The following is a 23,924-nucleotide window of genomic DNA, read 5'->3' as shown; positions in this document are numbered from 1 at the left end:
AGCAGGACCGCTACCTCCACCTTTGTGCAAGGAGGTGAGGAGGAGCACTGCCAGAGCCCTGCAAAATGACAGGCCACAAATGTGCATGTGTCTGCTCAAACGGTCAGAAACAGACTCCATGAGGGTGGTATGAGGGCCCGACGTCCACAGGTGGGGGTTGTGCTTACAGCCCAACACCGTGCAGGACGTTTGGCATTTGCCAGAGAACACAAGATTGACAAACCTCACTGGCGCCCTGTGCTCTTCACAGATGAAAGCAGGTTCACACTGAGCATATGTGACAGACGTGACAGAGTCTGGAGGTGCCTGTGTGAGAACGTTTGCTGCCTGCAACATCCTCCAGCATGACCGGGTTTAAATTGATTCAGTCATGGTGTTTGTGGCATTTTGTTGTCAGCCTTACAACCCTCCATGTGCTCGAAAGAGGTAGCCTGACTCCATTAGGTACCGAGATGAGATCCTCAGACCACTTGTGAGACCATATGCTTGCGGCAGTGGCCCTGGGTTCCTCCTAATGCAAGACAATGCAGACCTCATGTGGCTGGAGTGTGTCAGCAGTTCCTGCAAGAGGAAGGCATTGATGCTATGGAGGGCCTTTTCCCCAGTCCTGAAAAAAACCAAGAGCACATCTGGGACATCATGTCTCGCTCCATCCACCAAAGCCACATTGCACCAGACTGTCCAGGAGTTGGCGGATGCTTTAGTCCAGGTCTGGGAGGATCCCTCAGGAGACCAACCGCCACCTCATCAGGAACATGCCCAGGCGTTGTAGGGAGGTCATACAGGCATTGGAGGCCACACACACTACTGAGCCTCATTTTGACTTGTTTTAAGGACATTACATCAAAGTTGGATCAGCCTGTAGTGTGGTTTTCCACTTTAACTTTGAGTGTGACTCCAAATCCAGACCTCCATGGGTTGATAAATTTGATATCCATTCATAATTTGTGTGATTTTGTTGTCAGCACATTCAACTATGTAAAGAAAAAAGTATTTAATAAGAATATTTAATTCATTCAGATCTAGGATGTGTTATTTTAGTGTTCCCTTTAAAATTTTTTTGAGCAGTGTATATTTAAACTTCCTTGGCTAAATATAGCTAGCTAGTCAGATTTGCTAGCTAGTTGGTTGGTTAGCTAGCTAGAGTTAGCTCTCATCTGGCTAGTACTGTTATCTATGGTATAACCAAAGATACTGTATATAGAACCAACCCAAAATAGTTCATTGTAGCGTTTAAGAGTTAATGTTTTTAATGAAGCATATTGGACAGAACAAACAAGGAGGTTGTAAAGGCAAAGTAAAGTAAAGAATAGTTGTGGAAATCTCACAGTACTTAGAACTATTAAATTCCTGTAGAAGTTGGAACTAAAGTCAGAGACTAATTTGGGATCGTCTGTGATGAGACCATTAATATTTAATTGTTGAATTGTATTATTTTTTAAGAGTGGTCTTTTTCTAACCTGAAAAAAAACAAGATGAATTTTGTTCATCCTCCTCCAGCCACTTCTTCCTAGATCTGACAAAGGCTCCCTCTGCTTTCAGTTTATACATATCATCCAACTTGTGTTGTAGCTCAAACAGAACAGATTTGTCCTCCTCTGAGAGAATTTTCAACAGACTTTTGAATGAGACAGGTGATCTTTGTAATTATACTTTCTTCTTCAACTCTCCTCGTCTTGGCAAGAATATTCTTAAATATTTTCCAACTTCATATTTAAAAGGCTACTAGGATATGAACACAGTAGCACAGACTACATCCATATGACGTTGAGAAATAGTGCATTGTGGGAAGTTTAGAAGATACCCTGGAAATAAGTGAATAAATACATAATAACGCAAAAACATAACTGTTTGTTCTTATAGGTAACCAGATCGTGACCACAACTAAGTTACTAAGTCTTTAACCACAGTGTTGTTACCCTGGTGAGTTACAACTCATGCTTCCCACGCTTTAACATGTTGTCTGAAAATTAAATAAACATTTTACTCAACTGCGTTACCCACTCCAGTCAGCAGATGGCTGTCTGAGACTTTAAGGCGATGCTGCTGGTGTGACGTATAATCTAGTGGACGGACTGGCTAGGGCTCAATCCCATTGAGCACGTCTGGGACCTGTTGGATCGGAGGGTGAGGGCTAGGGCCAGTCCCCCCAGAAATGTCTGGGAACTAGCAGGTGGAAGAGTGGGGTAACATCTCACAGCATGAACTGCCAGATCTGGTGCAGTCCATGAGGAGATGCACTGCAGTACTTAATGCAGCTGGTGGCCACACCAGATACTGACTGTTACTTTTGATTATTTTGACCCCCCCCCCTTTGTTCAGGGACACATTCCATTTCTGTTAGTCACGTGTCTGTGGAACTTGTTCAGTTGATGTCTCAGTTGTTGAAACTTGTTATTTTCATACAAATATTTACACATGTTAAGTTTGCTGAAAATAAACGAAGTTGACAGTGAGTGGACGTTTCATTTACATTACCTTGTCCTACAGTTATCAGAACGTCACACCAGGATAAGCCTACAAAAAACACAGACCTTATTTTAAGTTTCTAAAATCCCTTATGGGAAAACGATTGGAATCATTCCCCTGTTTGACCGTGAGGTTTATGGTTCCTACTGTGGTACTTTATGTGAGCCATTCAATAGGTGACAGAGATGAAAATCTCCTCCAGGATGGGATGCTAACATGACCAGGATGGGTTAATAACATGACCAGGATGGGTTAATAACATGACCAGGATGGGTTAATAACATGACCAGGATGGGTTAATAACATGACCAGGATGGGTTAATAACATGACCAGGATGGGTTAATAACATGACCAGGATGGGTTAATAACATGACCAGGATGGGTTAATAACATGACCAGGATGGGTTAATAACATGACCAGGATGGGTTAATAACATGACCAGGATGGGTTAATAACATGACCAGGATGGGTTAATAACATGACCAGGATGGGTTGTTAACATGACCAGGATGGGTTAATAACATGACCAGGATGGGTTAATAACATGACCAGGATGGGTTAATAACATGACCAGGATGGGTTGTTAATAACATGACCAGGATGGGTTGTTAACATGACCAGGATGGGTTAATAACATGACCAGGATGGGTTAATTAACATGACCAGGATGGGTTAATAACATGACCAGGATGGGTTAATAACATGACCAGGATGGGTTGTTAACATGACCAGGATGGGTTAATAACATGACCAGGATGGGTTGTTAACATGACCAGGATGGGTTAATAACATGACCAGGATGGGTTGTTAACATGACCAGGATGGGTTAATAACATGACCAGGATGGGTTAATAACATGACCAGGATGGGTTAATAACATGACCAGGATGGGTTAATAACATGACCAGGATGGGTTAATAACATGACCAGGATGGGTTAATAACATGACCAGGATGGGTTAATAATGGGTGACCAGGATGGGTTGTTAACATGACCAGGATGGGTTAATAACATGACCAGGATGGGTTTGTTAACATGACCAGGATGGGTTGTTAACATGACCAGGATGGGTTAATAACATGACCAGGATGGGTTGTTAACATGACCAGGATGGGTTGTTAACATGACCAGGATGGGTTGTTAACATGACCAGGATGGGTTGTTAACATGACCAGGATGGGTTGTTAACATGACCAGGATGGGTTGTTAACATGACCAGGATGGGTTAATAACATGACCAGGATGGGTTGTTAACATGACCAGGATGGGTTGTTAACATGACCAGGATGGGTTGTTAACATGACCAGGATGGGTTGATAACATGACCAGGATGGGTTGTTAACATGACCAGGATGGGTTGATAACATGACCAGGATGGGTTGATAACATGACCAGGATGGGTTAATTACATGACCAAGATGGGTTAATTACATGACCAGGATGGGTTGTTAACATGACCAGGATGGGTTAATAACATGACCAGGATGGGTTGTTAACATGACCAGGATGGGTTAATAACATGACCAGGATGGGTTAATAACATGACCAGGATGGGTTGTTAACATGACCAGGATGGGTTGATAACATGACCAGGATGGGTTGTTAACATGACCAGGATGGGTTGTTAACATGACCAGGATGGGTTGTTAACATGACCAGGATGGGTTGTTAACATGACCAGGATGGGTTGTTAACATGACCAGGATGGGTTGATAACATGACCAGGATGGGTTAATAACATGACCAGGATGGGTTAATAACATGACCAGGATGGGTTAATAACATGACCAGGATGGGTTAATAACATGACCAGGATGGGTTGTTAACATGACCAGGATGGGTTGTCAATATGACCAGGATGGGTTAATAACATGACCAGGATGGGTTGTTAACATGACCAGGATGGGTTGTCAATATGACCAGGATGGGTTGTTAACATGACCAGGATGGGTTAATAACATGACCAGGATGGGTTGTCAATATGACCAGGATGGGTTGTCAATATGACCAGGATGGGTTGTCAATATGACCAGGATGGGTTGTGAACATGACCAGGATGGGTTGTCAATATGATGATACACCACCACCACCACCCAGTATATAGATGATACACACCACCACCACCCAGTATATAGATGATACACACCACCACCAGGATGGGTTGTTAACCACCACCAGGAGTATATAGATGCTACACACCACCACCACCACCCAGTATGATAGATGCTACACCACCACCACCACCACCCAGTATATAGATGCTACACACCACCACCACCCAGTATATAGATGCTACACACCACCACCACCACCCAGTATATAGATGAGAGATGATACACACCACCACCACCCAGTATATAGATGATACACACCACCACCCACCCAGTATATAGATGCTACACACCACCAGTACCACCACCACCACCACCCAGTATATAGATGATACACACCACCACCACCAGTACCACCACCACCACCACCACCACCAGTATATAGATGATACACACCACCACCACCCAGTATATAGATGCTACACACCACCACCACCACCCAGTATATAGATGATACACACCTCCACCACCACCCAGTATATAGATGATACACACCTCCACCACCACCCAGTATATAGATGATAGACCACCACCACCCAGTATATAGATGATACACCACCACCACCCAGTATATAGATGATACACCACCACCACCCAGTATATAGATGATACACCACCACCACCACCCAGTATATAGATGATACACCACCACCAGTATATAGATGCTACCCACCACCACCCAGTATATAGATGATACACCACCACCACCCAGTATATAGATGATACACACCACCACCACCCAGTATATAGATGATACACCCACCACCACCACCCAGTATATAGATGATACACACCACCACCACCACCCAGTATATAGATGATACACACCACCACCACCACCCAGTATATAGATGATACACACCACCACCACCACCCAGTATATAGATGATACACATCACCACCACCACCTAGTATATAGATGATACACCACCACCACCACCCAGTATATAGATGATACACACCACCACCACCACCACCACCCAGTATATAGATGATACACACCACCACCACCACCCAGTATATAGATGATACACACCACCACCACCACCCAGTATATAGATGATACACACCACCACCACCACCCAGTATATAGATGATACACCCCCACCACCACCCAGCATATAGATGATACACCACCACCACCCAGTATAGATGATACACACCTCCACCACCACCCAGTATATAGATGATACACACCACCACCACCACCCAGTATATAGATGATACACACCACCACCACCACCCAATATATAGATGATACACACCACCACCCAGTATAGAGATGATACACACCACCACCACCACCACCCAGTATATAGATGATACACACCACCACCACCACCCAGTATATAGATGATACACACACCACCACCCAGTATAGATGATACACACCACCACCCAGTATAGATGATACACCACCACCACCCAGTATATAGATGCTACACACCACCACCACCCAGTATATAGATGATACACACCACCACCACCACCACCCAGTATATAGATGCTACACACCACCACCACCCAGTATATAGATGATACACACCACCACCACCACCCAGTATATAGATGATACACACACCACCACCACCACCCAGTATATAGATGATACACACCACCACCACCCAGTATATAGATGATACACACCACCACCACCACCCAGTATATAGATGATACACACCACCACCACCACCACCCAGATGCTATAGATGATACACATCACCACCACCACCACCCAGTATATAGATGATACACACCCACCACCACCACCAGTATATAGATGATACACATCACCACCACCACCACCCATATATAGATGATACACATCACCACCACCACCACCCAGTATATAGATGATACACCACCACCACCACCACCCAGTATATAGATGCTACACCACCACCACCACCCAGTATATAGATGATACACACCACCACCACCACCCAGTATATAGATGATACACACCACCACCACCCAGTATATAGATGATACACCACCACCACCACCCAGTATATAGATGATACACACCACCACCACCCAGTATATAGATGATACACCACCACCACCACCCAGTATATAGATGATACACACCACCACCCAGTATATAGATGATACACACCTCCACCACCACCCAGTATATAGATGATACACCACCACCCAGTATATAGATGATACACACCACCACCACCACCCAGTATATAGATGATACACCACCACCACCAGTATATAGATGATACACACCACCACCACCACCCAGTATATAGATGATACACACCACCACCACCCAGTATATAGATGATACACCACCACCACCACCACCCAGTATATAGATGATACACACCACCCACCACCCAGTATATAGATGATACACCACCACCACCACCACCCAGTATATAGATGATACACACACCACCACCACCACCCAGTATATAGATGATACACACCACCACCACCACAGTATATAGATGATACACCACCACCACCACCCAGTATATAGATGATACACACCACCACCACCACCAGTATATAGATGATACACCACCACCACCACCACCCAGTATATAGATGATACACACCACCACCACCACCCAGTATATAGATGATACACCACCACCACCACCACCCAGTATATAGATGATACACCACCACCACCACCACCCAGTATATAGATGATACACACACCACCACCACCACCACCCAGTATATAGATGATACACACCACCACCCAGTATATAGATGATACACACCACCCAGTATATAGATGATACACACCACCACCACCACCCAGTATATAGATGATACACACCACCACCCAGTATATAGATGCTACACACCACCACCACCACCCAGTATATAGATGATACACCACCACCACCCAGTATATAGATGATACACACCACCACCCAGTATATAGATGATACACCACCACCACCACCACCCAGTATATAGATGCTACACCACCACCACCACCACCCAGTATATAGATGCTACACACCACCACCACCACCCAGTATATAGATGATACACACCACCACCCAGTATATAGATGATACACCACCACCACCACCCAGTATATAGATGATACACACCACCACCACCCAGTATATAGATGATACACACCACCACCACCACCCAGTATATAGATGATACACACCACCACCACCCAGTATATAGATGATACACACCACCACCACCACCACCCAGTATATAGATGATACACACCACCACCACCACCCAGTATATAGATGATACACACCACCACCACCACCCAGTATATAGATACACACCACCACCACCACCCAGTATATAGATGATACACACCACCACCACCACCCAGTATATAGATGATACACCACCACCACCACCACCCAGTATATAGATGATACACCACCACCACCACCCAGTATATAGATGATACACACCACCACCACCACCCAGTATAGATGATACACACCACCACCACCACCCAGTATATAGATGATACACACCACCACCCAGTATATAGATGCTACACACCACCACCACCCAGTATATAGATGATACACCACCACCACCCAGTATATAGATGATACACCACCACCACCCAGTATATAGATGATACACCACCACCACCACCCAGTATATAGATGATACACACCACCACCACCCAGTATATAGATGATACACACCACCACCACCCAGTATATATGATACACACCACCACCACCACCCAGTATATAGATGATACACCACCACCACCACCCAGTATATAGATGATACACCACCACCACCACCCAGTATATAGATGATACACACCACCACCACCCAGTATATAGATGATACACACCACCACCACGCAGTATATAGATGATACACACCACCACCACGCAGTATATAGATGCTACACCACCACCACCAACCAGTATATAGATGATACACACCACCACCACCACCCAGCATATAGATGATACACATCTCCACCACACAGTATATAGATGATACACCACCACCACCACCACCCAGTATATAGATGATACACACCACCACCACCACACAGTATATAGATGATACACACCACCACACAGTATAGATGATACACATCTCCACCACACAGTATATAGATGATACACCACCACCACCACCAGCCAGTATATAGATGATACACACCACCACCACCACCCAGCATATAGATGATACACATCTCCACCACCCAGTATATAGATGATACACCACCACCACCACCACCCAGTATATAGATGATACACACCACCACCACCACCCAGTATATAGATGATACACATCTCCACCACCCAGTATATAGATGATACACCACCACCACCCAGTATATAGATGATACACATCTCCACCACCACCCAGTATATAGATGATACACACCACCACCACCACCCAGTATATAGATGCTACACACCACCACCACCACCACCCAGTATATAGATGATACACACCACCACCCAGTATATAGATGATACACACCACCACCCAGTATATAGATGCTACACCACCACCACCCAGTATATAGATGCTACACACCACCACCCAGTATATAGATGCTACACACCACCACCCAGTATATAGATGCTACACACCACCACCCAGTATATAGATGCTACACACCACCACCACCCAGTATATAGATGATACACACCACCACCACCCAGTATATAGATGATACACACCACCACCACCCAGTATATAGATGATACACACCACCACCACCCAGTATATAGATGATACACACCACCACCACCCAGTATATAGATGATACACACCACCACCACCACTACCCAGTATATAGATGATACACACCACCACCACCACCCAGTATATAGATGATACACACCACCACCACCACCCAGTATATAGATGATACACACCACCACCACCACCCAGTATATAGATGATACACACCACCACCACCACCCAGTATATAGATGATACACACCACCACCACCACCCAGTATATAGATGATACACACCACCACCACCACCCAGTATATAGATGATACACACCACCACCACCCAGTATATAGATGATACACCACCACCACCACCCAGTATATAGATGATACACCACCACCACCACCCAGTATATAGATGATACACACCACCACCACCACCCAGTATATAGATGATACACACCACCACCACCACCCAGTATATAGATGATACACACCACCACCACCACCCACCACCACCCAGTATATAGATGATACACACCACCACCACCACCCAGTATATAGATGATACACACCACCACCACCACCACCACCACCCAGTATATAGATGATACACACCACCACCACCACCACCCAGTATATAGATGATACACACCACCACCACCCAGTATATAGATGATACACCACCACCACCACCCAGTATATAGATGATACATACCACCACCACCCAGTATATAGATGATACACACCACCACCACCACCCAGTATATAGATGATACACACCACCACCACCACCCAGTATATAGTTGATACACCACCACCACCACCCAGTATATAGATGATACACACCACCACCACCCAGTATATAGATGATACACACCACCACCACCACCCAGTATACAGATACACACCACCACCACCACCCAGTATACACCACCACCACCACCAGTATAGATGATACACCACCACCACCACCCAGTATATAGATGCTACACACCACCACCACCACCCAGTATATAGATGATACACCACCACCACCACCACCCAGTATATAGATGATACACACCACCACCACCCAGTATATAGATGATACACACCACCACCACCACCCAGTATATAGATGCTACACACCACCACCACCACCCAGTATATAGATGCTACACCACCACCACCACCCAGTATATAGATGCTACACCACCACCCAGTATATAGATGCTACCACCACCACCACCCAGTATATAGATGCTACACACCACCACCACCCAGTATATAGATGATACACACCACCACCACCCAGTATATAGATGATACACACCACCACCACCCAGTATATAGATGCTACACACCACCACCACCCAGTATATAGATGCTACACACCACCACCACCACCCAGTATATAGATGCTACACACCACCACCACCCAGTATATAGATGATACACACCACCACCACCCAGTATATAGTTGATACACACACCACCACCACCCAGTATATAGATGCTACACACCACCACCACCACCCAGTATATAGATGCTACACACCACCACCACCACCCAGTATATAGATGATACACACCACCACCACCACCACCCAGTATATAGATGATACACACCACCACCACCCAGTATATAGATGCTACACACCACCACCACCACCCAGTATATAGATGATACACACCACCACCACCACCACCCAGTATATAGATGATACACACCACCACCACCACCCAGTATATAGATGATACACCACCACCACCACCACCCAGTATATAGATGATACACACCACCACCACCCAGTATATAGATGATACACACCACCACCACCACCACCCAGTATATAGATGATACACACCACCACCACCACCCAGTATATAGATGATACACCACCACCACCACCCAGTATATAGATGATACACACCACCACCACCACCCAGTATATAGATGATACACACCACCACCACCACCCAGTATATAGATGATACACCACCACCACCCAGTATATAGATGATACACACCACCACCCAGTATATAGATGATACACACCACCACCACCACCACCACCCAGTATATAGATGATACACACCACCACCACCACCACCCAGTATATAGATGCTACACACCACCACCACCACCACCCAGTATATAGATGATACACCACCACCACCACCACCCAGTATATAGATGATACACCACCACCACCACCCAGTATATAGATGCTACACACCACCACCCAGTATATAGATGATACACACCACCACCACCCAGTATATAGATGATACACACCACCACCACCCAGTATATAGATGCTACACACCACCACCACCACCCAGTATTTAGATGCTACACACCACCACCACCACCCAGTATATAGATGATACACAATCTGGGTTAGGGTTTGGCCACCACCACCACAGTATATAGATGATACACCACCACCACCCAGTATATAGATGATAGACCACCACCACCCAGTATATAGATGATACACAGGCCGTAATTGACCACCACCACCACCCAGTATATAGATGATAGACCACCACCACCCAGTATATAGATGCTACACACCACCACCACCACCCAGTATATAGATGATACACACTGGGTTAGGGTTTGGCTGGGGTAGGCCGTCCACCACCACCCACCCAGTATATGCTAGATGATACACCACCACCACCCAGTATATAGATGATACACACCACCACCCAGTATATAGATGATACACACCACCACCACCCAGTATATAGATGATACACCACCACCACCACCACCACCACCCAGTATATAGATGCTACACACCACCACCACCCAGTATATAGATGCTACACACCACCACCACCACCCAGTATATAGATGCTACACACCACCACCACCACCCAGTATATAGATGATACACCACCACCCAGTATATAGATGATACACACCACCACCACCCAGTATATAGATGATACACACCACCACCCAGTATATAGATGATACACACCACCACCACCCAGTATATAGATGCTACACACCTCCACCACCCAGTATATAGATGATACACCACCACCACCACCCAGTATATAGATGCTACACAATCTGGGTTAGGTTTGGCTGGGGTAGGCCGTAATTGACCACCACCACCACCCAGTATATAGATGCTACACAATCTGGGTTAAGGTTTGGCTGGGGTAGGCCGTAATTGACCACCACCACCACCCAGTATATAGATGCTACACAATCTGGGTTAGGGTTTGGCTGGGGTAGGCCGTAATTGACCACCACCCAGTATATAGATGATACACACCACCACCCAGTATATAGATGATACACACCTCCACCACCCAGTATATAGATGATACACCACCACCACCACCACCCAGTATATAGATGCTACACAATCTGGGTTAAGGTTTGGCTGGGGTAGGCCGTAATTGACCACCACTACCACCCAGTATATAGATGCTACACAATCTGGGTTAGGGTTTGGCTGGGGTAGGCCGTAATTGACCACCACCACCACCCAGTATATAGATGCTACACAATCTGGGTTAGGGTTTGGCTGGGGTAGGCCGTAATTGACCACCACCACCACCCAGTATATAGATGCTACACAATCTGGGTTAGGGTTTGGCTGGGGTAGGCTGTAATTGACCACCACTACCACCCAGTATATAGATGCTACACAATCTGGGTTAGGGTTTGGCTGGGGTAGGCCGTAATTGACCACCACCACCACCCAGTATATAGATGCTACACAATCTGGGTTAGGGTTTGGCTGGGGTAGGCCCTAATTGTAAATAAGAATTTGTCCTTAGCCGACTTGCCGACAAATAAAGATTAAAATAACGTAAAAAAATAACATCTTTTTAATTAACATGTAAAACCATTTTCCGAAATAAATAAAGCAGTCAAACCCATGTTATTGTGAATAATAACAGACTCTTTAGAGACGTTTCCTGGAACTCAGCTTCACGTCATGTTTAAAAGAACGGCCCATTGCTGCGTTGTCGACAATAACACACTGGTTTCTCTTCACTGCTTGATTTGGGCAGGAGCTCACCAGAACCGAGTACCGGCACCTAAAAATGTCCTATCGCTTCCTGCACCTCTTATAAAAAGTATTAGTTTGAAAGTATTGTATTGTTCCTGCACCTTAAATATAAACAGTACCGGAGCCTATTTCAGTCCATGTCAAGCATGAGTTCTCCTGCCTTATTGCTTAGCCTAGTGGTTATAGGGGGGGGGGGTCAGGTAGCCTAGTGGTTATAGGGGGTGGGGGTGGGGGGGGCTCAGGTAGCCTAGTGGTTATAGGGGGTGGGGGGTCAGGTAGCCTAGTGGTTATAGGGGGTGGGGGTGAGGTAGCCTAGTGGTTATAGGGGGGGGCTGGGGGGTCAGGTAGCCTAGTGGTTATAGGGGTGGGGGTGAGGTAGCCTAGTGGTTATAGGGGGGTGGGGGTGGGGTCAGGTAGCCTAGTGGTTATAGGGGGTGGGGGTCAGGTAGCCTAGTGGTTATAGGGGGTGGGGGTGGGGGTCAGGTGCCTAGTGGTTATAGGGGTGGGGGTCAGGTAGCCTAGTGGTTATAGGGGGGGGGTGGGGGTCAGGTTGCCTAGTGGTTATAGGGGGGGGGGTCAGGTAGCCTAGTGGTTATAGGGGGTGGGGGTCAGGTTGCCTAGTGGTTATAGGGGGTGGGGGTGACAGGGTCAGGTAGCCTAGTGGTTATAGGGGGTGGGGGTCAGGTTGCCTAGTGGTTATAGGGGTGGGGGGGTCAGGTAGCCTAGTGGTTATAGGGGTGGGGGGGGTCAGGTAGCCTAGTGGTTATAGGGGGTGGGGGTCAGGTAGCCTAGTGGTTATAGGGGGTGGGGGTCAGGTAGCCTAGTGGTTATAGGGGGTCAGGTAGCCTTGTGGTTATAGGGGGGGGGTCAGGTAGCCTAGTGGTTATAGGGGGGTGGGGGGGGTCAGGTAGCCTAGTGGTTATAGGGGGTGGGGGTCAGGTAGCCTAGTGGTTATAGGGGGTGGGGGGGGACAGGTAGCCTAGTGGTTATAGGGGGTGGGGGTCAGGTTGCCTAGTGGTTATAGGGGGTGGGGGTCAGGTTGCCTAGTGGTTATAGGGGGTGGAGGTCAGGTAGCCTAGTGGTTATAGGGGTGGGGTCAGGGTCAGGTGCCTAGTGGTTATAGGGGTGGGGGTCAGGTTGCCTAGTGGTTATAGGGGGTGGGGGTCAGGTTGCCTAGTGGTTATAGGGGGTGGGGGTGGGGGTCAGGTTGCCTAGTGGTTATAGGGGGTAGGGTGGTTATAGGGGGTCAGGTAGCCTAGTGGTTATAGGGGGTGGGGGTCAGGTAGCCTAGTGGTTATAGGGGGTGGGGGTGGGGGGTCAGGTAGCCTAGTGGTTATAGGGGGTGGGGGTGGGGGTCAGGTAGCCTAGTGGTTATAGGGGGTGGGGGTGAGGTAGCCTAGTGGTTATAGGGGGGTGGGGGTCAGGTAGCCTAGTGGTTATAGGGGTGGGGGTGAGGTAGCCTAGTGGTTATAGGGGGTGGGGGTGGGGGTCAGGTAGCCTAGTGGTTATAGGGGGTGGGGGGTCAGGTAGCCTAGTGGTTATAGGGGGTGGGGGTGGGGGTCAGGTTGCCTAGTGGTTATAGGGGTGGGGGTCAGGTAGCCTAGTGGTTATAGGGGGTGGGGGTCAGGTTGCCTAGTGGTTATAGGGGAGGGGGGGGTCAGGTAGCCTAGTGGTTATAGTGGGGTGGGGGTCAGGTTGCCTAGTGGTTATAGGGGTGGGGGTGAGGGTCAGGTAGCCTAGTGGTTATAGGGGGTGGGGGTCAGGTTGCCTAGTGGTTATAGGGGGTGGGGGTCAGGTAGCCTAGTGGTTATAGGGGGTGGGGGTCAGGTAGCCTAGTGGTTATAGGGGGGGGGTGGGGGTCAGGTAGCCTAGTGGTTATAGGGGGTGGGGGGGGGTCAGGTAGCCTAGTGGTTATAGGGGGGGGGGTCAGGTAGCCTAGTGGTTATAGGGGGGGGGTCAGGTAGCCTAGTGGTTATAGGGGGTGGGGGTCAGGTTGCCTAGTGGTTATAGGGGGTGGGGGTCAGGTTGCCTAGTGGTTATAGGAGGGTGGGGGGGGGGGTCAGGTAGCCTAGTGGTTATAGGGGTGGGGGTCAGGTTGCCTAGTGGTTATAGGGGGGGGTGGAGGTCAGGTTGCCTAGTGGTTATAGGGGGTGGGGGTCAGGTTGCCTAGTGGTTATAGGGGGTGGGGGGTCAGGTTGCCTAGTGGTTATAGGGGGTGGGGGTGGGGGTCAGGTTGCCTAGTGGTTATAGGGGGTGGGGATCAGGTTGCCTAGTGGTTATAGGGGGTGGGGGTCAGGTTTCCTAGTGGTTATAGGAGGGTGGGGGTCAGGTAGACTAGTGGTTATAGGGGGTGGGGGTCAGGTAGACTAGTGGCTATAGGGGGTGGGGGTCAGGTTGCCTAGTGGTTATAGGGGGTGGGGGTCAGGTAGCCTAGTGGTTATAGGAGGGTGGGGGTGGGGGGTCAGGTAGCCTAGTGGTTATAGGGGGTGGGGGTGGGGCCTTATTGCTTACATTCATGTGGCTTGATTCTGTCCGTTTCATCATTTGAAATCAGAGTTGGTTGTAATGTATGATATGGTAACCACAGAGAGCTCAAACCTTAATGGGGCGGCAGGTAGACTAGTGGTTAGAGGGGGGGGGTCAGGTAGACTAGTGGTTAGGGGGGGGGATCAGGTAGACTAGTGGTTATAGGGGGTGGGGGTCAGGTAGCCTAGTGGTCATAGGGGGTGGGGGATCAGGTAGACTACTGGTTATAGGGGGTGGGGGTCAGGTAGCCTAGTGGTTATAGGGGGTGGGGGTCAGGTAGCCTACTGGTTATAGGGGTGGGGGTCAGGTAGCCTAGTGGTTAGAGCGGGGGGGTCATGTAGCCTAGTGGTTATAGGGGGTGGGGGTCAGGTAGCCTAGTGGTTATAGGGGGTGGGGGTCAGGTAGCCTACTGGTTATAGGGGGTGGGGGGTTGTCAGGTAGCCTACTGGTTATACATTGTCCTTTGGGCCACACATTGGGGCCAAACAGTCCTTTGCCTAGTGGTTAGAGCGTTGGAAACTAGTAACCTTTGAAAGGTTGCAAACATCGAATCCCCAAACACATTGAGCTGACAAGGTACATATCTGTCGGGCCAAACACATTGTCCCCAAACAACAAGGCAGTTGTCCTTTGGGCCGTCCTTTGGGCCAACACATTGTCCTTTGGGCCAAACACATTGTCCTTTGGGCCGAACACAAGAGATTTGTACCTTGTCAGCTCGGGGATTTGAACTTGCAACCTTTCGGTTGGCATGCTCTCATGGGATGTCGAGGGTAGAGAATGAGCAAAGCACTACAGGAAGATATATTCAGTGATGATTAAAAATGTTGGGGAAAATATAAGAAATGGGAAGCATTTTATCCATAGAGCACTTTATCCATTAACATTTTGTTGGTTGATGACAATCTGTAGCTTTAATAATTCCTAACCACACATATAGTTCAACAAATGCAGAGTTTTTGCCCCTATTTTTAAGACAGTACTTACCGTCGTTAATCAGATCTCCTGTCGTCTCTTCTTCTTCTTCTTTCTCCTCCTCCTCCTCCTCCTCCAATGAGACAGTAATCTCCCCCTCCTCCTTCATTCCAAAAACGGCATTCTCCTCTTTCTTCAGAGTAACATCCTCCTCCTTTGTTACACTGAAAGCTTCTTCCTCTTCTTTTGCTGGAACAGTCACCTCCCCCTCCTTCATTCCAAAAACGGCATTCTCCTCTTTCTCCTCCTTCAGAGTAACATCCTCCTCCTCTTTCACTCTGAACGCTTCCTCCTCTTCCTTCACAGAAACAGTCACCTCCCCCTCATCCTCTTTCACTCCAAAAACTGCATCCTCCTCTTTCTCTTCCTCCTCCTCTTTTACTGTAACATCCTCTTCCTCTTCTTTAACTGAAACGTCTTTATCTTCTTCTTTCACTGTAACAGCCTCACCCTCTACTTGTTTTTGTATTGTAACATATTTCTCTTCCTCCTCCTCTTTCACCAGAGTGTCTTTCTCCGTCCAGCGGACCTCCTCTTGGGTGGAGTAGCTCAGTGAGCTCATGGTCGGGGATGCTAACTTGCTAGCTAGTTAGCATTAGCAACTCGTCTAATTACTAGCCCTAACTTAACCAGCTAGCTAGATGACTAACAACGGAATATTTAAAAACGAAAGGGGTAGTAACTAACTAGACGATAAAAAAGTGTTTAAAACACAGTGGTTAATAATCACCGAAAGCGTCTGAAGAGCACCAATGTTTCCGCTTTGTTGCCTAGCAAGATACCGAGGTGGTTGACTTCTTCTTCTTCTTCTTTAGGATTTGGTTGGCGGCGCTCATCCGGGTTTAAGGTGCGTATACCGCCACCTGCTGTTTTAATTTTTTTTTATTTTACCTTTATTTTACTAGGCAAGTAAATTCATATTTTCAATGACGGCCTAGGAACAGTGCGTTAACTGCCTGTTCAGAGGCAGAACGACAGATTTGTACCTTGTCAGCTCGGGGATTTGAACTTGCAACCTTCCGGTTACTAGTCCAACACTCTAACCACTAGGCTACCCTGGTGTGTGAGGCCATTCACGGCCAACCAACATTCAATTCTTGATTCGGTAACACAAATTGTGTAAAAGGAAAGTTTCCCTGACCAACTATTAACCCATTCCACTATTTAACCCTATTTAATCGTACTCCAGGACAACGGTCTGGGAGGACGGAACACTACCACTCAACACCACCTGCAACTGTTCTGCAAGTAAATCCTCGCAATCCAGAGTACTTCTCTGTCGCAGCCCCCAACAACCTCCTGTGACATCCGATCCATTTCTGTAGTACAGTTGACAACCATGGCTATGAATGCTAAAAAAAAAAAGCCCACCTTTACTGAAGTACATATTCTTCCCATCACTCTCCCTTGATCTCTGCCTATTCACAGGAATCCTCTCAGGATCCCTCACCCTGTACCCATCTTCCTCTACCACTCTCTCATGGTCTCTGCCTATTCACAGGAATCCTCTCAGGATCCCTCACCCTGTACCCATCTTCCTCTACCACTCTCTCATGGTCTCTGCCTATTCACAGGAATCCTCTCAGGATCCCTCACCCTGTACCCATCTTCCTCTACCACTCTCTCATGGTCTCTGCCTATTCACAGTATTCCTCTCAGGATCCCTCACCCTGTACCCATCTCCCTCTACCACTCTCTCATGGTCTCTGCCTATTCACAGGAATCCTCTCAGGATCCCTCACCCTGTACCCATCTTCCTCTACCACTCTCTCATGGTCTCTGCCTATTCACAGGAATCCTCTCAGGATCCCTCACCCTGTACCCATCTTCCTCTACCACTCTCTTCACTGCTATCAGCATACAACACTTTCTGTCCTACTGTAACCCTGGCAACCTCAACCCGCCTTTCTCTCACCGAACACCTCCGTTAGGTTGCTGACTTCTTCTTCTTCTTCTTCTTCTTCTTTGGGTTTATTGGCTGAAACTCAAAAGGTGTTTTATCGCCACCAACTGGACGGGGTTGAAACCTCAAAATCCTCTATGTGGGTCCTGAGAGGGCGGGACAGCGTGAGAGTCCATGCAGCTCCTCGGATGTTCAGTATTTTAATTCCAGGGAATAGTTCAGCTGCAGGAATCAACGAGGACGTTCACACGCACAGTAATGATTGGATATTAAACTGACTATAGGCAGGAGGTAGAGGATGCAGTGGTCAAGGTAACACCTTCCACTGCTCGTCTTAAAATCGGCATCGCCAGTGCTAGAGACATTAACACAGACCCGGGTTCATTCCCGGATATCAGAGGGCCATCAGGTAGCCTGATTTCAGATGTGTCCATGGAAACAGGATATCAGAGGGCCATCAGGTAGCCTGATTTCAGATGTGTCCATGGAAACAGGATATCAGAGGGCCATCAGGTAGCCTGATTTCAGATGTGTCCATGGAAACAGGATATCAGAGGGCCATCAGGTAGCCTGATTTCAGATGTGTCCATGGAAACAGGATATCAGAGGGCCATCAGGTAGCCAGACGGTTGTCAGATGTGTCCATGGAAACAGGATATCAGAGGGCCATCAGGTGGCCTGACTGAATCAGACTGCTCTTGTAACCGATGTGAAATGGCTAGCTAGTTAGCGGTGGTGCAGGCTAATAGCGTTTAAAATCAGTGACGCCACTCGCTCTGAGGCCTTGAGGTAGTTGATTTGTTTTGGGGGGGGATATAAACTTACAATATAAGATTTGGAAGACCCTCAATCCTCTATCAAGTCAAATAAATTTATATAGCCCCGGCCTAAAACCCCAAACAGCAAGCAAGCAGGTATAGAAGCACGGTGGCTAGGAAAAACTCCCTAGGAAGGCCAAAACCTAGGAAGAAACCTAGAGGAACCAGGCTATGAGGGGTGGCCAGTCCTCCTCTGTCTGTGCCGGGTGGAGATTAGAAACCTAGAGGGGAACCAGGCTATGAGGGGTGGCCAGTCCTCTTCTGTCTGTGCCAGGTGGAGATTAGAAACCTAGAGAGGAACCAGGCTATGAGGGGTGGCCAGTCCTCTTCTGTCTGTGCCAGGTGGAGATTAGAAACCTAGAGAGGAACCAGGCTATGAGGGGTGGCCAGTCCTCTTCTGTCTGTGCCGGGTGGAGATTAGAAACCTAGAGAGGAACCAGGCTATGAGGGGTGGCCAGTCCTCTTCTGGCTGTGCCGGGTAGAGAGTTTAAATAAACATATTTTCTGTTAGTTATTATGCTCGTCAGCTAGTAGTCACTTGGAAACTAGTATTGTTGTCTGTATTTGACTTTTCCAAAGATATAATTATTGTCCACACAATGAAATATTCTTTAGTGCAATCACTTTAACCTATAACCAGGGTCACTTTCTGTTCAGTGAGAGTGTCAAAGCCGTTTGCTCTCCAGATCGTTAATCTGGCCTAGTTGTCAAAGTTTCAAGCTTTTATTAAAGTCACTCTGTTTTTTGTCTTATACACATTATTACAATTACATGGTTCTACAGTTTCCTAATACATCAATAATGCTCAATCAATCCTTAATGCACTATACTATACAATCAACCCTTAATGCACTATACTATACAATCAATCCTTAATGCGCTATACTATACAATCAATCCTTAATGCGCTATACTATGCCAAATAATATTGCAAATATAATTCGCTTAAAACACTTCTAAAACTCTTAAACAAAACAAACACCCACATATTTACCTTGAAGCTCTATTCCCTTGGTCCTTCCACTGGTCTCTATAAGAGTAGTAATATTTTGACCTCCGCTGTTAATACGACTATAATCTTCTTATTTAGTCCCAATTTCCTCTGGTTTTTACTGCCTACTGTTTAGATATTGATTTCCTGCCTACTGTTTAGATATTGATTTCCTTTTGTCAACTCTTGGCTACTACTACGAGGCTTTACTTATTTCTGGGCTGTTTCAATCTTGCCAAACTGCAATTGTCTCCGGCACTCCAAAGATGGAACGTTGTTGCTCCCAAGAGTTCTCTACGCTCCGTCTCGCTCCGTTGAGCGTTGTTCTCTGACACAACCTTGTTCTCTTACTCTTTTAAGTGGTGTGATCTTCCAGTGTACAACACAATTCTTTAAGATATATACCAGTCAATAGTTCTTGCTCGTGCCTTGATGTCAAAGTAGTCAATACAAACAAGAGTATAGTAAAAGTAATTTACCTGGCTGGTCTGATGATTCTCTATGATGTCCCAATCATATGGGTTGAGGATCATGCCTTGGCACTGATCTCTCCTCCTTTTATACCTCTTTTAGACACTCAGTTTGGGGGAAGATGTTCGGGAGTAGAATCTATCTTAACAGCCATTACATTATGTCCTTGCCACTTTTCTTTGCAGTGTTGCTCAAGATTAAGTAGAACTTAGTCCAATGTTAGTTCCTTCAGCACTGATACGTTTTCTTCCGTTGGGGCGTTGGTTTGGTAGATCTGTTCGTACCACTTCCTCCTCAGTCTTCCTGTAGGTTGGTTCTTGTTTAATGTCCAGTACTTGTAGTTCCTGTGCATTTGGCTCCCTCTGCTGGTCACTTGCTGTTGTGGCAGTTTCTTCCCGCATTCCCCAGTCAATAGTTGGTCTTAGAGCCCATGGATGTGGCTCTGGATCTGGACCGGCTACTGGCGGAGGGGTCTGATCTCTTTTGGCTTTTTGCTACACACCTCAAGAGTAAAAATGAACAGTTTAGGGTTCCATAGCCGCAGGCAGAACAGTTGAAACTGGAACAGCAGCACTGCCAGGTGGACTGGAGACAGCAAGGAGTCATCATGACAGGTAGGCCTGACGCATGGTCCAAGGGCTCAGGTCCTCCAAGAGAGAGAACGAGAGAATTGGAGAGAGCATACTTAAATTCACACAGGACACCGGATAGGACAGGAAAAGTACTCCAGATATAACATACTGACCCCACCCGCTTTGCCAAAGCTCTACACAATATTCTGCTGCTGATGCCAGATGCCATAGCAGTCTCTTTCTGATGTAAAGCAGAGGGTCACTGAGCATGTGCTGCATGTGATGGGGGACTTCATCTTGCAAACAACACAGCAACGCCTCCATGCTGAGCCCCTTTTGCCCTTAGGCACATCCATGTCTGCACAAATATATTTGGGTAGATGAACACTTGTGGCAGGAGGGGCAGAAGGGACAGGAGGGGCAGAGGTAGAGTAGGTAGAACGTGGTGCAGTGGTGCTGTAGCCAGCAAGCTCCTTGATGAGCTGCTCTCTGAAGGCTTTCTGTGGGAGGAAGGGCTTTCCACAGCTCTTAGCCATTTCCTTGTGTAGGATGAATGCATTCACCACGGCGATGTCGATGAAATGATAGAAGAAGGTCTTGTACCATTTCATCGTCTTGTGGAGAACATTGTAGTAGCCTGTCAGCGCGCCTGATAGGTCCACACCTCCCGTGCTCTTGTTGAAGTCCTTTACCGCAGCTGGAACAGGGACATTTTTGGTGGTCCATGCCCCGGTAGCGTCCTTCACACGCCTGATGACGTAATCGCCACTGAAGGACTTGTGGATATTGGAGCACATCACCACCTCTCTGGCGTCCATCCACTTCACAAACAGCAGGCCATCTTCACGGATCCATCGCATGGTCCCCCGCTCAGCCTGCTTGGGCATGTCGTCCACCTTCGTCTTCGGGAAGCCCACCCTGGTGGTACGAATGGTGCCACAAGCCCACACTCCCGCTTCCTCAGGTCTGCAAACAGGGCAGGGCTTGTGTAGAAGTTATCCACAAACAGTTTGTAGCCCTTCCCCAGCAGTTGAAAATCCAATAACACCATTACAGAGGCATAGCTGAGTTCCTTACCGGAAGCAAAACTGTTCTTCTCCTCGTAGACCAAGAAATTGCACGTGTAGGCACACGCAGCATCAGCCAACACAAACAGCTTCAGACCACACTTGGTTGGTTTGTTTCTCATGTACTGTTGGAGGCCAATGCTGTCCTTTGAGGCCACCATCCTCTCATTGATTGACACGTTCTGGGCTGGCTGAAAGTACGTCTTGCAGGCCTCGACAATGCTGTGGTAGAGAGGTTTGATTTTGCACAGTGTATCAAACCTCGCTGTGCCTCTCTTCTTCTCATTCTCTTCATCAACCTTTGGGTCACTGATGTGAAGCGCCTGGGAGAGATCCAGAAACCTTTTGCAGGACATAACAGACGAGGGGAAAGGCAGTTGGTAGAGAGACGACGTTTTCCAGTAGTCCTTCAGGCTTTTCAGCCTCACCAGCCCCATGTAGATGACCAGAGAAAGGTAGCAGAAAAAGTCTGCCGTGGATATGGGCTTCCATGCTGCCGTTTTGCCCGCTTGCTTCTTCTTCCCATTCTTATTCGTGTTGGACACGAGCGACTCTACAACGGATTGGGTGAAGAACAGCTGAAAAAGCTGAAGGGGGCTGTACGTAGCAGTCATGTTTAGCTGAGGTCCTGGCTTCCTTTTAGGCCTAAAGGTTGGTTGGGGTGGCTCCACATCGTCTTCTAGGGCGGTGTGCCAACGCCATTCTGTCCCTCTGTTAGCGGATGGCACACTTCCCCTCTTCCTCTTCTTTGTCGGTCCTCTAGACGGCCCGGGAGGTGTGGAGCCAGAGACAGCAGGGGTACAGCTGGATGAACCAGCTTCAGAGGGGGATGGACCAATTGGCACTGGGGGCTCCCAGTCGGGGTCAGTGCCACTGTGAAAGAAAATGTTCAGTTAGAATAGTTTCACATATGAGCCCTGCATCAACAGGTATAATAAACAGCAGCGCAAGACCAAGCTCCTGGGAGAACTCAACTATTCTGGGAAGTACTTTGCTTTCAAGGAGCAGATTAAGGCCGGCTCAGTCCTCCCCTCCCGCTCCGTGGCTCGATGACTCATTGCGAGCTCACAGAAGAGGGCTCCGGGCAGCCGAGCGGAAATGGAGGAAAACTCGCCTCCCTGCGGACCTGGCATCCTTTCGCTCCCTCCTCTCTACATTTTCCTCTTCTGTCTCTGCTGCTAAAGCCACTTTCTACCACTCTAAATTCCAAGCTTCTGCCTCTAACCCTAGGAAGCTCTTTGCCACCTTCTCCTCCCTCCTGAATCCCCCTCCCCTCCTCCCCTCTCTGCAGATGACTTCGTCAACCATTTTGAAA

The 23,924-nt window shown here is 47.6% G+C and overlaps 2 protein-coding genes across 5 annotated transcripts in view; both read right to left on the bottom strand.

Moving 5' to 3' along the window:
- LOC118380197 (zinc finger protein 883-like) overlaps positions 1 to 17,601 on the bottom strand; it is a 28,835-nt gene extending 11,234 nt beyond the window's left edge. Inside the window, exon 1 of one of the 3 annotated variants that reach the window (XR_008118536.1) lies at positions 16,800 to 17,576. Coding sequence is in view for 1 of the 3 variants with exons in the window: in XM_052509372.1 (XP_052365332.1) it covers positions 16,800 to 17,349 (550 nt within the window). In the remaining 2 variants the exon portion in view is untranslated. Of the gene's footprint in view, positions 1 to 1,992; positions 3,431 to 16,799 lie in introns of those variants that run through there. The other 2 variants (XR_008118537.1, XM_052509372.1) reach the window with 2 other exon arrangements.
- The window catches only part of LOC127924657 (zinc finger protein 883-like), a 175,301-nt gene that overhangs the window by 143,073 nt on the left and 8,304 nt on the right, over positions 1 to 23,924 (bottom strand). The window contains exon 5 of one of the 2 annotated variants that reach the window (XM_052509370.1): positions 20,114 to 23,482. The exons of the other annotated variant lie outside the window; for it this stretch is intronic. Within the exon in view, the coding sequence (XP_052365330.1) occupies positions 22,366 to 23,482 (1,117 nt within the window). The 3' untranslated portion in view covers positions 20,114 to 22,365. Of the gene's footprint in view, positions 1 to 20,113; positions 23,483 to 23,924 lie in introns of those variants that run through there. 2 annotated transcript variants of the gene reach the window in all.

The sequence above is a fragment of the Oncorhynchus keta genome, unplaced genomic scaffold (genome assembly GCF_023373465.1).
Source record: "Oncorhynchus keta strain PuntledgeMale-10-30-2019 unplaced genomic scaffold, Oket_V2 Un_contig_4398_pilon_pilon, whole genome shotgun sequence".
Lineage (NCBI taxonomy): Eukaryota > Metazoa > Chordata > Actinopteri > Salmoniformes > Salmonidae > Oncorhynchus > Oncorhynchus keta.
This window is presented reverse-complemented; position numbering and strand designations above follow the sequence as displayed.